Source organism: Trachypithecus francoisi, unplaced genomic scaffold (assembly GCF_009764315.1).
Source record: "Trachypithecus francoisi isolate TF-2019V2 unplaced genomic scaffold, Tfra_2.0 Lachesis_group17, whole genome shotgun sequence".
In the NCBI taxonomy this organism is placed as follows: Eukaryota; Metazoa; Chordata; class Mammalia; order Primates; family Cercopithecidae; genus Trachypithecus; species Trachypithecus francoisi.
The window spans coordinates 43256631-43273174 of record NW_022681462.1 but is presented as its reverse complement, the minus strand read 5'-3'; the positions used below and the strand labels follow the sequence as shown (position 1 = coordinate 43273174).

Sequence of the window (16544 nt, the reverse complement as noted above, 5' to 3'; positions counted from 1 at the left end):
AGCACTTTGGGAGGCCGAGACGGGCGGATCACGAGGTCAGGAGATCGAGACCATCCTGGCTAACCCGTTGAAACCCCGTCTCTACTAAAAATACAAAAAACTAGTCGGGCGAGGTGGCGGGTGCCTGTAGTCCCAGCTACTCGGGAGGCTGAGGCAGGACAATGGCGTGAACCCGGGAGGCGGAGCTTGCAGTGAGCTGAGATCCGGCCACTGCACTCCAGCCCGGGCGACAGAGCAAGACTCCGTCTCAAAAAAAAAAAAAAAAAAAAAAGAAACAGGACAATTGAACACAACACACCATGGAATGTGAAAATTCACCCACTTGGATTTTCTTTGACTACAAAAGATTTTATGGAGACAGCTGGCATCTCCGAATAAGGTCTGTAGATGATTAGATATTAATATTAGCCAAATTTGACCAGGCGCGGTGCCTCACACCTGTAATCCCAGCACTTTGGGATGCCAAGGTGGGTAGATCATGAGGTCAGGAGATCGAGACCATCCTGGCTAATACGGTGAAACCCGGGTGTGGTAGCAGGCGCCTGTAGTCCCAGCTACTCGAGAGGCTGAGGCAGGAGAATGGCGTGAACCTGGGAGGTGGAGCTTGCAGTGAGCCAAGATCGCGCCACGGCACTCCAGCCTGGGAGACAGCGAGACCCCTTCTCAAAAAAAAAAGAATACAAATTTTTAATTTCCTGACATGTTAACCATACTACAGTTGTTTAAGACAATTCCTTGTTTTAGGTGGTCGGGCACGGTAGCTCACGCCTGTAATCCCAGCACTTTGGGAGGCCAAGGCTGGCGGATCACGAGGTCAGGAGATCGAGACCATCCTGGTTAACATGTGAAACCCTGTCTGTACTAAAAATACAAAAAATTAGCCGGGCGAGGTGGCGGGCGTCTGTAGTCCCAGCTACTCAGGAGGCTGAGGCAGGAGAATGGCATGAACCCGGGAGGCGGAGGTTGCAGTGAGCTGAGATCGTGCCACTGCACTCTGGCCTGGGTGACAGAGCAAGACTCTGCCTCAGGAAAAAAAAAAAAAAAAATTCCTTGTTTTTAGGGAATACACACTAAAATATTAGGAGTAAAGAGGAGCTGGATCCCCAACTTATGAACAGTTCAGGAAAAAAGTCTATGTTATATACCTGCATTTATATTTATCTAGAAAGAGAAAAGGAGAAAGAATAAAGCAAATATATGTAGTCAAATGTTAACATTTGGGAAACTGTATCCAAGAATTCTTTGTACTACTCTGATAATTTTTCTGTAAGCCTGGAATTATAAATTAAAACATACGTAAAAAGAAATATCAATTTAAAAAAATATTAACAAATTATAACCTTTGAAATAAAACACGAATCCATATTGATACAAATAAACAAATTGAAAGTTCAAAGAGGAACAAATATATTTACAAAGTCTCAAATCTCCTCCCCACAAAATACTAATTACAAGGTGAAAACGTAACATAACAGGAGAAACCCAGAAAATACCACTATTGGTGATCAAGGTTGACATCACCAGTAATATGACAAATCAAAATTTTAGGTCACATGATAGGATGCAATGAGATCACAAGATACTCATCAAAAACATATGATCTAAGTCTAATCATAAAGAAACATCAGAGAAACCCAACTGAGGAAGCTTCTACATTATTGGACTTTATTCTTCAAAAGATTCAAGGTCACGAAGGCTAAAAAAAAGACTGAAGATCTGTTCTAAAGAGCCTAAGAGACATGACAACTAAATGCAATCTATGGTTCCGAATGGGATTCTTTTGCTATAAAGGACATTATAGACAAGTAACACAACTTGAAAAGAATCTGAGGATAACATGACAGAATGTATTCATGTTATCTTTCTGATTATGAAAGTTGGATTGTAGTTATATAGAATGTCCTGACTTGTAGAAATACTCACTAAAGTAATCGGGTGATGGGGTAATGTCAGCAATTTATTCTCAAGTGACTGCAAGGGAAAAAATTCTTTGTATGAAAACTTGGAACTTTTCTCTAATTGTTTTGTTTGTTTGTTTGTTTTGAGATGGAGTTTCACTCTTGTTGTGCAGATTGGAGTGCAATTGTCCAGGCTGGAGTGTAATCTTAGCTCACTGCAACCTCTGTCTGCTGGCTTCAAGCAATTCTTCTGCCTCAGCCTCCCAAGTAGCTGGAATTATGGGCATAAGCCACCGTGTCCAGCTAATTTTTTGTATTTAGTAGAGATGGGGTTTCACCATGTTGGTCATGCTGGTCTCAAACTCCTGACCTCAGGTGATCTAACCCCCTCAGCCTCCCGAAGTGTTGGGATTACAGGCGTGAACCACCACGCCCGGAACTTTTCTTAAAGACTGTTTCCAAAAAGTTAATCAAAAATAAACAAACAGAAACGGTGAACAGCCTTAGGCAAACCTTATTTTTCCATTCAACGTTCTATATAATTCAGTGTTGAAAATTAAAATTATATAAGTTTGATAGCATGGTAATAATTGTAACACATCTAATATTGACAATGGCCACGATACCAGTGTATCAAAATGATGTCTGTCTATATCTAAATCGAAATCCCTATATATAGTGGTAAAAATTATAAAGTACAAGTAAGTCATCAATTCACTAAAGTATGAAAGACAACTTTGTTGTTCGGTTGTTTAAACAGCTGAAATTTGGGCAGTTTGATTATGTAAAACTGAAAAATTTTGGTTTTTATTTGCAAGATTCACTTAAAAGTTAAAGAGGCCAAGAAACATCATTTAAAACACTGTATCAGTTGTCATCAGATATACAAGATACAAAAATATTTTCATTTAATAAACATCTTTGCATGTCACACATTTAATGGGAAACAAAATATGTTAACAGCCTAGCAATACAATTTTATCTTTTAGATTTTTTTTTTTTGTCAGCACGTATTCTTTTTGTTTTGTTTTGCATTTGAGATGGAGTCACTCTGTCGCTCAGGCTGGAGTACAGTGGCGCGATCTTGGCTCACTGAAACCTCTGCCTCCCAGGTTCAAGCAATTCTCCCACCTCAGCCTCCCGAGTTGCTGAGACTACAGGCATGCGCCACCACACCTGGCTAATTTTTGTATTTTCAGTAGAGATGGGGTTTCACCGTATTGACCAGGCTAGTCTTGAACTCCTGACCTCAAATGATCCGCCCGCCTCAACCTCCCGAAGTGCTAAGAATACAGGCATGAGCCACTGCACCCAGCCAGCACATATTCTTGTTTTGCTTTTAAAACGAATTATTAAATTAGATTTTACTCATTAGTAGATTGTAATGCAGAAGCTATAGAGCAGCAGTCCCCAGCCTTTTTGGCACCAGGCACCAGTTATGTGGAAGACAATTTTTCCACAGATGGGGGTTTGGGGGATGGTTTCAGGATGATGATTCAAGCATATGACATCTATTGTGCACTTTATTTCTATTATTACTACATTGTAATACATAATGAAATAATTACATGACTTATCATAATGTAGAATCAATGGGAGTCCTGAGATTGTTTTTCTGCAACTAGATGGTCCCATCTTGAAGAGACAGGAGATGATGACATACCATCAGGCATTAGAGTCTCATAAGGAGCATGTGACCTAGATCCCTTGAATGTGCAATTCACAATAGGGTTTTCACTCCTACGAGAATCTAATGCCTTTGCTGATCTGACAGGAGGCAGAACTCAGGTGGTAATGTGAGCAACGGGGAGTGGCTGGAAATACAGATGAAGCCTCACTCGCTTGCCTGCCCCTCACCTCCTGCCATGCAGCCTGGTTCCTAACAGGTCATAGACCTGTCTGTCTATGACCATGTCCGTGGCCTGGGGATTGGGGACCCCTGCTACAAAGGATCCAGATTTAAATTCGGAAGTTAGAATGAAAAAGAAAGAATTATATTCTTTATCTAAATGATTTCACAGTTAACTAAAAGAAAGTCAGTATAAGTTGAAACGTTTATCAGTGTTAATAAGAATGAAAAATAAGTACAATATGCAATTACTATTACATGTGATTTGCCCATAGTTGCACGCAGAATTCATTATCATGGCGGTGAAGTATCAGAGCTTCTGCATTTCTCACTCTTCATTCGTGTATTCAGTAACCATATGCTAAGGTACTAGGACAAGCACTAGAATTACAAGATAAAGATGATACGATCCACCCCTCAACAACTGTATGCTATAATCTGAAAAACCAAACAGGCAATTCCCATACAGAGTTATACATACAATGACAGGCATAAGACAGCACTTATTGGAAGACACAGAAGGGATACTAGCCCAGGTTTGTGTCAATATTGTAGGCTTTTTGGTGGAGACAATTCATAGGTTAATATCTGAAGGAGAAGGAAAACACATGGAGAATAGAGGGAAGAAGTAAATGCAAAGAGCTGGAGGTGAGGACGATCACTGCGGAGCTCCATGTAGTCTAGTTTGGCTGGATGCTAGAACAGAGGGGCAGAGTGTGGTAAGTGGTGAAAGATAAGGCTGAATAACTTGACAAGAACCACACTGATGTAGGAATTTTGATTCCATGCAAAGGAATTTTCAACTTTTCCCAGGGGCAACAGTAAACCAATGACAAAGTCAATGACTGGAGATTTAAAATGTCACTGGTCAAGTGACTTCTTGTGACCTGTAATTGCTTAACTAATTATTATCAATGAGTGTGGGGTCTGTTAGCCTTAAATCACTACCTTAACCTTGAGAAGTTGATGATGCCTTTGTTTTCTGAGAACAGTTTCAGTGTGCAGGCTGACAGTTCTATAGGGGTGGCAGAAGAAAAGTGTAGGGCCAGAAAAAAAGGGATACACAGACTTCTCAGGATTTTTTTAAAGCTATGGAACATGATGAATTAACAAGGCATAAGTATACTCTTCACTGTGAATGTTTATGTTTTCACATCTTTCACTAGATGTGTGTAAGAAAAAAATATTTAATGTAGCATTTATTAACCAAGCAATTGAGAGGGATACCATTCACTACTTAGAGTTTATTTCAGAAATCAATGATTTGAATTTAATTCATAAATTTTGGCAACATACCTTCATCTACTTCCTGAACACCGGCAGCATCTGAAATAAATCAAATATTACTTATAATGTTTCAGTCAAACAAGGGACATTATCATGTAAACCCACTGTAAGTCATGGAGCATCTGTCCTGTAGACTGATCATCCCTAATCTAAAAATCTAAAATCCGAAATGCTCTACAATCTGAAACTCTCTGAGCACGGACATGACACCACAACTGCAGCGTTCCACACCCGACCTCATGTGACAGGCTGCGGTGGAAACAGTGAAAACTTTGTTACCTGCAAAAAATTACTGTAGAACATCGTAGAGAATTACCTTCAGGCTATGTGCATAATGTATATATGAAACATAAATGAATTTCATGTTTAGACTCAGGTACCATCCCCAAGATATTTCATTAGGTATACACAAATATTCCAAAATCTGAAAAAAATCTACTTTTGGTCCCAAGCATTTTGGACAAGGGATATTTAACCCGTCCTACTGCAAAAATAAAATTCCTTTTCAGTATGACAGAAATGAAGAGATTGGCTTACCAAACTTGGACGCTGCAGGATTTTCTCAAGCCGCTCAATTTGGTCATCCTGTTTTTTAATAGTTTTTCTTATCATGGCATTTTCTATTTCAAGCCTAAAATGTGCATTTTAAAATAATTACTCTCACACATAAATTTTTTAACATCATGTAAATTCTACATAAACTTCTGAAGGTACAATTACACAAATTCTTAGCGATTGTAAAAGTAGATCATTGGACTACTGTGTCATTTTTCTACCTGTGTTTTGTTGATAATATGAAAAATTTAGGAATAATGTAGAAAAATGATGTATTTCAACATAGCTTACAAATGAAACTTCTTTGGCTTCACAAAGGCATACTTATTATCATAACTGATACAATTTTCATACTACAGTGCTCTTTTGCTTTACAAATACTCAAGTTATTTTGTGTGCTGCTTCAAATTTTACCTGTGTGCCTCGCCTTCCATCTCCTTAGTACATCTTATAGTAGCTGTAAGTTGATCCTGTACTTCTTGACACTAAAACAAAGAATTAAAATTACATTTGGAAATGATCTAAATGTCCATTAGTAATGAATGAACCAACAAAATACATATAAAATGTTTTTAGACTATCACAATCTTTTTTATTTTAAAAAAGATCATAATCTAGCAGAAACCATCCCATTACCTGTTTTTTGTAATTAATTTGAGTGGGACACTGCTACACCCCTTCAATCTGCATATTGTTTACGGCTACTTTTGTGCTATAACTGCAGGGCTGAGTTATTGCAACAAGGATCTTATGGCTCACAAAGCCTTAAAGAAATACTATCTGGCCCTTTACAGAAAAGTTCACTGACCCCTGCTCTAGGACTAAAACACAACATTCTTCTTGCTTTTGAATTACATTTTATCAGATAAACACTCAAACTTACAAACTGGTAAAATGTGGAAAGATAAAGGATTACCTCATGCTAAGCATTTATATTTTGAATTCCAAACACTACCACATCAACTATAATTTTATTTTTTGTATGTATGCATTTAGTTTTATTATAGCAAAGCAACTTGCACATTTTTTAATATTTAAAACTAAATAAGCATCATCTTTTCTTTCTAGGGAAACAACAAGAAAATTTAACAATAAGCAGGAACAAAATTAAAATCGACAGTCAGTGCCAAATAAGATCCCACAGGATCTTACTGACTCTCCCATTGAGTAGTAGGACTCAAGTCATTATCAGGAGAGAAGTAATTTAAAAGCGTCATCGTAAACTGCAGGATGTCCATTAAACATGCCAAAGGAGACCAGGCACGGTGGCTCACGCCTGTAATTCTAACACTTTGGGAGGTCAAGGTGGGCGGAACACAAGGTCAGAAGTTCGAGACCAGCCTGACCAACATGGAGAAACCCCATCTCTACTAAAAAATATACAAAAAAATTAGCCAGGCATGGTGGCGGGTGCCTGTAATGCCAGCTACTTGGGAAGGCTAAGGCAGGAGAATCGCTTGAACACAGGAACCTGAGGTTGTGGTGAACTGAGATCGCACCATTGCACTCCAGTCTGGGCAACAGGAGCAAAACTCCATCTCAAAAAAAAAAAAAAAAATGCCAAAGGAGAAGCCCTGTTGTCTAAATGCCCACTTAACCAACCCAAACATCTCAAACCCATCCTTTGCTGACCTTCTATAACCCCCTTTTTAGTTTAGCTTTTTCTAAAACAAGAGAAAATAGATACATGTTGGCAAATGCCAACTGTCCATATTCATATAGAGACAGAGTGTGCTCTCTGAGCCCAGTACAAAGAGAGAGTGAGGACTTTCATCAAAATCAAAATTGATTCAGTAGAATGGCCTTTCTGAACAAGTTAACCTGAAATCTATGAAATAAGTATACACAGATTCTTTATTCATTCAGAAAAGTAGAGATTAAAAATAAGATAATTTCCTGAAACATTCCATTAGACATTATCCTCTGAATTAATCTGTCTTGCCTCACTACACCAATAGAGAAATCACTAAAAATAGACTAACAGGAAAAAAAAAACTCTCTGAACTTCTGTGAGAAATGATGCATAATTCTCAACTTTCCTAAGGCTACTTAAGAAAAAAATATATGTATAAAAAATGGCCGAATGAAAGCCAGAGATTAAGACACAGGTGCATTAAAAAGCTAATAAAATTTTAATAAAATTAATTATAATAAAAATACAAAAGAAAGCCATCCACTAAAATTAGTACCCCAAAACACTTTATATTAGTTAACCAGCTACAGATTAACAGTTATTGGCGTGCAAAGTTTCATACATACTTGACTTCTTATCTGGCCTAATTTCTTCCTTGAATCCTGCATCTCATTTTCTAAATGGACGCTGTGACGCAATGAAGCATCCATCAAAGCTTTTGATGTCGATTCTTTGTTCGGGACATCACCCAGTTTTTGTTGAGCTGTCTCACAACTACTTGATGTTATTTTTGTTACTGATTTTACAAATCACCTTATTAAACCATTAGTAATATTTAACTCTGAAGTATTCACTTTGAAAAATATCACCACACAGAACGATTCACCTTCTTTTCCTCATGTGTGCTTATTCTGGCATATACCCAGTCTGTGTGTGTGTGTGTGTGTGTGTATGCATATATACATATACATAACCTCTGTCAGGTGGAAAGATTGCAAACATTTTCTCCCACTCTGTTTCAGTTGCCTGTTTACTCTGTCATAGTATGGGAAGTTCTGGCCAGCGCAATCAGCCAAGAGAAAGAAAGAAAAGGTATTCAAACAGGAAGAGAGGAAGTAAAATTGTCTCTGTTTGCAGATGACATGATTGTATATTTAGAAAACCACATCATCTCAGCCCCAAGTCTCCTCAAGCTGATAAGCAACTTCAGCAAAGTCTCAGGATACAAAATCAATGTGCACAAATCACAAGCATTTCTATACACCAGTAATAGGCTAACAGAGAGCCAAATCATGAGTGAACTCCCATTCACAATTACTACAAAGAGAATATATGTATATTTAAATACACATATAAATATATATATTTATACACACACACACTCTGTGTATATATACACACACACATGTTTATATATACACAGTGGCTTGTTCCTATAATCTCATATATACACATATATATGCATATGTGTGTGTGTGTGTGTGTGTGTATTTACAGTGGTTTGTTCCTATAATCTCAGCTACTCAGAAGGCTGAGGCAGAATTATCACTTGAGAGGCCCAGGAGTTTGAGACTCCAGTCTGGGCAACATAACAAGACTCTTATGTTTATTTAAAAAAAAAATCATGCAGCTGGGCACGGTGGCTCACGCCTGTAATTCCAGTACTTTGGGAGGCTGAGGCAGGTGGATCACTTGAGCTCAGGAGTTCGAGACGAGCCTGGCCAACCTGGTGAAACCCCGTCTCTATAAAAATACAAAAACAATTAGCCAAGTGAGGTGGCACATGTGTGTAATCCCAGCTACTCAGGAGGCTGAGACAGGAGAATCACTTGAACCCAGGAGGCGGAGGTTGCAGTGAGCTGAGATCATGCCATTGCACTCCAGCCTGGGTGACAGAGTGAGACTTCATCTCAAAAAAAAAAAAAAAAAAAAAAAAATGCATACTTTTGTACATGCTTTAGACCTTGTAGGAAAAAAAGTATAAGACTTTGATGCTTTATTACAGAGACTCTCATAATTTGTTACAAAGCAGTTCTTTAGAAAAATACTTGGAGGCTATACTAAAATTATTAATTATACTATTTGTAGGCAACTAATGAATTAAGAAATCTTATTTCCCCTCTTATGTGTTTCACATATACTTATCAAACACAAAGAAGAATAGATTTTATCAAAATTTGATACCTTACAAGTGAACCTCAGTATAAAATAGCCATAATCCTAACAGAATCATATTAGACTGACAGAAAATGGCATCATTAGCAGAATCAATATAATGAGCAGACAGTGTCAAAGAACATGATTTCTGGACAAATGAACCAGGAGCAGCTGGAACAGAGTATACAGTAGTCCCCCTTATCTGCTGTATGTGTAGAAAACACATATTCAACATGATGTTCCTCTTTTCTCACACCACAACAACAATCATCGACACAGAAGACTTCTGTGACCAAATGTGTATATTTCCCCAGCAACAAGCAAACAATCAATTCCGTGGCAGACACCAAATGGGTGCCCTCTAATTCTGACATTATCTACTTGGGGATTGTGTCAGATCCCACAGGTTGAGGGCTCAGTACCACGAGGCTATTCCCCCACAGCAGTCACAAGTCTGGGCCTCCAGAACTTCCAATCAACTTCCAGGTGGACTTCAAGTTGGGTTTCCCAGGACCCCCTCTTTGGTTTGATTAATTTACTAGAGTGGCTCAGAGAACTCATGGAAACACATTTACCAGTTTCTTATAAAGAATATTCAAGGATACAGATAAAGAGATGCATAGTGCAAGATATGGGGGGAAAGTAACATGCATCCATGTCCTCCCAGGGCACTCACCCTCTGGGAACATCCAGGTATTCTCCATACACCTCCATGTATTGGAGAGTTTCCAGGTAGCTGAATACAGCTATCCCGATGCTCTCCAAATCCAATCCTTTTGGGATTTAATGAAAGCTTCATTACATAGACACGACTGATTAATTGAACATTCAGCCCCTCTCACATCCCAGGAGGTGAGGGGTGGGGCTCAAAGTCCCAACCCTCTATTCACACCCTGATCTCTCTGATGATGGGCCCCACCCTGAAGCCATCTGGAAGCTGCCTGCCATGAGTCAATCATTAGCATACAAATGACATCATGTTGGAAATTCTGAGGATTTTAGGAGTTGTATGACAGAAAATGGGGTTGAAGACCAAATATACATTTCATAATATGACATTGGTGGTTTTACTGACTGCAGATTCAGTTACCCATGGTCAACCATGGTCCAAAAACAAAACTCCAGATGTATATACATCATAAGTTTTAAATTGCATAAGATTCTGAGTAGTATGACAAAATTTGAGCCACTACATCCCCGTCTGCCCAAGATGTGAATCATCCTTTGTCAAGTGCATACACATTATATATGACTTCTGCTCATTAGTCACTGACATAAGCTGTTCCTAACATCCAACCAACAATATCAGCATGGCTCACTGATCCAAGATTACGTGAAGCAGATGATTTTCTTTCTGACATACAGTCAAATAGAAGGTCAATAGGAGCCTAAGACTACATGGCAATGTCTACTACATTCGCTTTGTTATGCCCAGACCGTTTATTCCCTGAAGAAGACCACCAGAGCCCAGAGTCAAAGCCAAGCGGCAAGGATCTTTAATGCAAGTTCGAACTTGGTCCCTCCGTTTTACACATACAAGAGGGCCCGGAACAATGCATGCACTTGCTTTTTATAGCTCGAGGAAAACAGGACTTGTTAAGTTGCAGAGGAACGAGGGAATTCTCTAGGTTACAGCATTACAATTGGTTAACATTTTAAGTTTATATATTTAGCAGTTTTTTTATTGGTTCCTGCGCTTTCACAAACGGCTGTGTTCTTATCGGGGACTTTCCAGGTGGTGTCTTTCTAAAGTTGAGATATATGGTAGTCTTTGAACTGAAAGATATATTGATGGGGAGACATATGGTGGGATGTGCCCAGGAAGTTGAGAGACATATGGAGGGGAGACATATGGTGGGATGTGTTTATACGGGGCTCAGGAAGTTGAGAGATATATGGCAAGCACTGGTAATTAGAACAGAAAAAGAACAAGACAGGGACTTTTACAATTCTTGTCTATACAACGTCAGGAATCTATAGATAACATAATCAGTTAGGTCCGGGGTCAACTTTTAACTAGGCTCAAGGCGCCGCCCGGGCTGTCTGCCTGTGAATTTCATTTGATCTCTTTCATTCCTCCCTTTCTCAAGTACCTCTAGAGCCAATCTTGGGTCTTATAAGTCTAATTCTGTTTCAGCGTCTACAGGTTGGTATTGGGCTCTGAGGACCATGAGCTGTATGGTGTCAAACCTTTCTCTGACAAACCGCAAAATTCTGTTAACAACACAAGGTCCTACGGTAAACAGAAATAGTAGACTTAGTAGGGGTCCAATGAAGGGGGCCAACAGAGAGAACATATAAGAATTCCACCATTGATTTGTAGCTGAGGCAAACTGCTGTTTTCTCATTTCGGTGCTTAACTTTCGTAGCTGTTGGACCCGGTTTTCTACAAGCCCTGATTCATTTACGTAGAAGCAACAGTCTTCTTTCAGGAACATACATGTACCACCTTTTTTAGCAGTGAATAGGTCTAGGGCCCTCCGGTTCTGCAAGGTCACCTGAGCTAGGGATGTGAGCTATCGCTGAAGGGAGGCAAGGGACTCAGCTGACTCCTCCATAGCTAAGGCAAATTGTTGGTGCAATTTGTTGCTTTCTATGAGGGTGTGACCTAGGGCTCCCTCCGCCAGTCCGGCCGCAATGAGGGATGATGTGAGGGAGATTCCCGCAATGAAGGGGAGAAATATTGCTCGTGTAGGTCTCGGTTTAGAGATTGAGTGAATGGCCAGTTACCGGTGTACCCCAGGAACTCGCCGGCAGTTAGTAGAGTTAATCGGGGAACTAATGTGACAGGAAGACACAGTAAGTTGGCAACAGAGGGACTAGGTAGATTTTTAGATAATGTTCCATTGCACCAAAAGAATATGCCCGGCGGGGCTCTTAGGGAGGTACTAGGGGGCGTCACAGTGATGCTACAGAGGCTGGAGTTAGTGCCTGAAAAACAGTAGGGAAACTTTTCCTGACTGGGGTTCAGGTACAGTGGCACATTAAGAATGGGGGCGTTGGCCGGGCGCGGTGGCTCAAGCCTGTAATCCCAGCACTTTGGGAGGCTGAGACGGGTGGATCATGAGGTCAGGAGATCGAGTCCATCCTGGTCTACACGGTGAAACCCCGTCTCTACTAAAAAATACAAAAAACTAGCCGGGCGAGATGGCGGGCGCCTGTAGTCCCAGCTACTCAGGAGGCTGAGGCAGGAGAATGGCGTAAACCCAGGAGGCGGAGCTTGCAGTGAGCGGAGATCGCGCCACTGCACTCCAGCCTGGGAGACAGAGCTAGACTCCGTCTCAAAAAAAAAAAAAAAAAAAAAAAAAAAAGAATGGGGGCGTCCGTGAGATTCTGAAAGTCCCTAGTTTGGGTGGAGGATTCCCAGGGCAGAGGGACAGCGGTTAGTGGTGGACGCCCTAGGGTGGCACACAGAAAGCAGCCAGACAAGCTGTGAAGTTCTGTAAGGTTGGCAATTTCTAATCCTTCTTGTAATACTTCTAACCAGGAGAAAGGGCGTAATTTTTGTGTTAGTCTGTCTTTCTGTCGCTGGATATCCCCATGGACCAGGGGCCGTACTTGAACTAGGCCACGCCACAGACAGAGGTGACTACTAGGCCACGTGGAGGAAGAGGAATAGTATACAGCCCCATGCTGAGGCGTGGTCCAGCGGGAGTTCCAAGGGTCCTTAACTATTCACGTATAGATACCGCCTCTACCCTGCTGGTAGAAGTTCCACCCGGATTGCTCGTCCCACCCTCTGACTGAGTGCATTTTACAGTAACTGTAGGGGCAGCCTGCGTTTTGGTGCCACCAATAGTGTTTACAATTGTACTTAGTCTGATCAAACTTAAAACATATCATTGGTGCCACCGGTTTGGCTATCTGAAAACCAGTAAAATTCAGCAAAATTGGGGCACTGCACCCTGAGGGGGGACAATCAGCACTGGCCAATAATTTTCTGGGTTTATGAGGTTGCCCAGGGTGGGTTCGGTTTTCATAAAGCCAGAATCTCCAGACGAAGGGATTAGAAACTGGTTTTGTGTTTGCCCCCGCGGCCACTAGGGCGATTAACACTAGGGTTAGACTACCTAGCTGCATGTCCGCAGCGAGTTATGCTGTCGGTGCAGGGTGAGTTTTAAGGGGTTGTTTTTAGTTTTGTCCACAGTCCACGTGGTCGGTGCTTCAGTCGCTATCGTGACGGGTCTGAGAAGGTCGGAGGTTGGGTCCACCGGTTTGACGTGGGTGTAGTGGATCCACGACGCGATGCCTTCTACCTTTAGGGCAGTGGGTGTGGTTAGGAGTACTTGAAGTGGTCCCTTCTACCGGGGTTCTAAGGTCTCTTGCCGGTGTCGTTTAACCAGGACCCAGTCTCCTGGCTGGTACGGGTGGGGTGTCGGTGGAGGTCCGGTCTCATACAGTTCCTGCAGCTTAGGCCAGATTTCCTGATGAATTTTCTGCAAGGCTTGTAGGGAAAACAAAAGTTCAGAGACATTTTCTGTTTCAGATTTGAGCAGATCATTTTTTAGGCTGGGAACCGGGGGTGGGGGTCTACCATACATGATTTTATAAGGGGTAAGGCCCAGTCTATAAGGGGTATTACGGGCCCGGAACAGAGCGCAGGGGAGAAGGACCACCCAATTAGCGCCAGTCTCCATAGTTAATTTAGTTAGGGTCTCCTTTAAGGTCCGATTCATCCTTTCTACCTGTCCTGAACTCTGGGGCCTGTAAGCGTAATGTAACTTCCAATTAGCCCCAAGAATGGAAGCCAAATCCTGACTCACCTTAGCAACGAAGGCCGGTCCATTATCTGACCCTATCTGGATGGGAAAGCCATACCTGGGGAGGATGTCGTCTAAAATTTTCTTTGTTACAACCTGAGCGGTTTTTTTTTTTGGTTGGAAATGTTTCAGTCCACCCTGAAAAGGTATCTACAAAGACAAGTAAGTACCGATATCCATATTTTCCTGGCTTTACCTCAGTGAAATCTACTTTCCAGTAGATACCGGGCCTGGTTCCCCTGAGCCTTGTTCCCGCAGCAGCCTGGGATTGGGGATAGGCGTTGCTAAGCTGGCAGACTCTGCAACTCATCACGATGCTGCTGGCCGTTTCCGCTATGCATCTGATCTTGAGCTTGGAGCGTCTAATCAGGTCCATCATCCGCCGGGCACCCAGATGGGTGGATCAGTGGATGTGTTTTAACACTTGCTATCCTAATTTTTCTGGTAGGATAATTTGGTCCTTAGTATCAGTCCACCACCCATTCTGGATCTGTTTCAGGGGAAGTTTGTCGATCCACTGGAGATCTTGTTCTGAATAATCAGGGTGATACGGCAGGTCTCGGGTGCCCGGATCGGGGAGCTGAAGTGCAAGGAGTTGACTGGGAGCCTTTGCCACACTCCTTGCAGTTTGGTCTGCCAGAAAGTTGCCTTGAGCAGTTGGAGTGGTTGGCTTCTGGTGCCCTGGGCAATACAATAGCCAATTTTTCTGGTTTCCATAGGGCTGTTAGTAGGGCTAGGATCTCTTGCTTATTTTTTATTTTTTATTTTTTAGCCGTTAGCAACCCTTGCTCCCTGTAAATGGTCCCATGTATGTGTGCCGTAGCGAAAGCGTACCGGCTATCTGTGTATACTGTCAGTTTCCTCCCTGCCCCTAAGGTAAGAGCTTGGGTGAGCGCTATCAGTTCGGCCCTCTGGGCCAATGTCCCCGGGGGCAGGGGTTCCGCCCAGATTACCTCAGTCTCTGAAGTCACCGCTGCTCCAGCAATCCTCTGGCCTTGGTGTATGAAGCTACTCTCATCGGTGAACCAAACGAGGTCGGCGTCAGGAAGTGGGCGGTCCTGCAGGTCCTCTCCAACTCCGTGCACCTGGGCTAATATCTCAGTGCAATTATGGAGCGGCGCATCCAGGTCCGGGTTGGGCAGCAGCAAGGCAGGGTTTAAGGTTGTTGGGGGCAGGAAAGTTATTCTGAGGGGATTTAATAGTAGTCCCTGGTAGTGGGTGAGCCGGGCGTTGCTTATCCACCGGTTAGGCAGCTGTTTGAGTACACCTTCGATGGCATGTGGGGTAACGACCCGTAATTCTTGTCCCAAGACAAGTTTATCAGCATCTTGTACCATCAGGGCCGTGGCTGCGATCACTCGGAGACAAGGGGGCCACCCGGCAGCCACTGGGTCTAACTTCTTTGACAGGTAGGTGACTGGCCTCCGCCAGGGGCCTAAGTTCTGAGTTAGCACCGCCTTGGCGACGCCCTTACTCTCGTCCACGTATAAGTGGAAGGGCTTAGTGACATCAGGCAGTCCCAGTGCAGGTGCAGAGAGTAGGGTGGTTTTAATCTGTTGGAAAGCCGACTCGGCTTCTTCTGTCCAATTAAATGGCTGCTGTCCCCGCGTTGCCTGATATAAGGGCTTAGCCAGCTCTGCAAACCCAGGTATCCATAGTCTACAAAATCCTGCCGACCCCAGGAATTCCCTTACTTGTCGGGTGGATTGTGGCCTGGGGATCTGCAGAACAGTCTGTTTCCGGGCGTCTGTTAACCAGCGCTGCCCTCCTTTTAGCAGGTACCCCAGATATGTTACTTCTGGTTTACAGATTTGAGCTTTCTTTGCCGAGGCCCGATAGCCTAGACTCCCTAGAGCTTGTAAGAGACTCTTGGTCCCTTGGAGGCAAGCTTCTCGGGTCTCGGCAGCGATCAGGAGGTCATCAACATACTGTAGTAAGGTTATTTCAGGGTGTTTGCATCGGTACTCACCCAGGTCTTCATGGAGAGCCTCGTCGAACAGGGTAGGAGAGTTTTTGAATCCCTGCGGCAGTCTGGTCCATGTCAGTTGGCCACTTACGCCCCTTTCAGGGTCAGTCCACTCGAAGGCGAAAAGCTTTTGGCTCTGAGGGGCTAAAGGCAAACTGAAGAAGGCATCCTTCAAATCTAAAACAGTGTACCATTGGTGTTTGGGGTTTAGAGTACTCGAGGGTATACGGGTTAGGCACAGTTGGATGTATGTCCATAACTTTCTTATTGACTTCTCTTAAGTCCTGTGCAGGTCTATACTCCCCGCTATTAGGTTTCCGTACCGGCAACAAGGGAGTGTTCCAGGGTGAGTGACAGGGCCGAAGGACCCCTTGGTCGAGGAGCCGTCGGATGTGGGGCGTAATTCCTTCTTTGGCCTCTAGGGGCATTGGGTATTGAC

General features: G+C 42.6%; 1 protein-coding gene across 1 annotated transcript; it reads right to left on the bottom strand.

Moving 5' to 3' along the window:
- Positions 1–4972: 4972 nt before the first annotated feature.
- LOC117062223 (ankyrin repeat domain-containing protein 36B-like) lies at positions 4973–8110 on the bottom strand. The gene is made up of 4 exons (XM_033175480.1): positions 7849–8110; positions 6004–6074; positions 5572–5665; positions 4973–5073 (listed from the first exon to the last, which is right to left on the bottom strand). The coding sequence occupies exons 1-4, from the start codon at positions 7930–7932 to the stop codon at positions 5050–5052; spliced, it is 273 nt and encodes a 90-aa protein (XP_033031371.1). The 5' UTR covers positions 7933–8110; the 3' UTR covers positions 4973–5049.
- Between the last annotated feature and the right edge of the window lie 8434 nt (positions 8111–16544).

Coding starts and splice junctions, on each gene's coding strand:
- LOC117062223 (XM_033175480.1), bottom strand. CDS start 7,932: ATGGATGCTTCATTGCGTCACAGCGTCCATTTAGAAAATGAGATGCAG. Junction 5,666..6,003: donor ATGGAAGGCGAGGCACACAG/GTAAAATTTGAA, acceptor TGCACATTTTAG/GCTTGAAATAGAAAATGCCA. Junction 5,074..5,571: donor TCCTGCAGCGTCCAAGTTTG/GTAAGCCAATCT, acceptor GATTTATTTCAG/ATGCTGCCGGTGTTCAGGAA.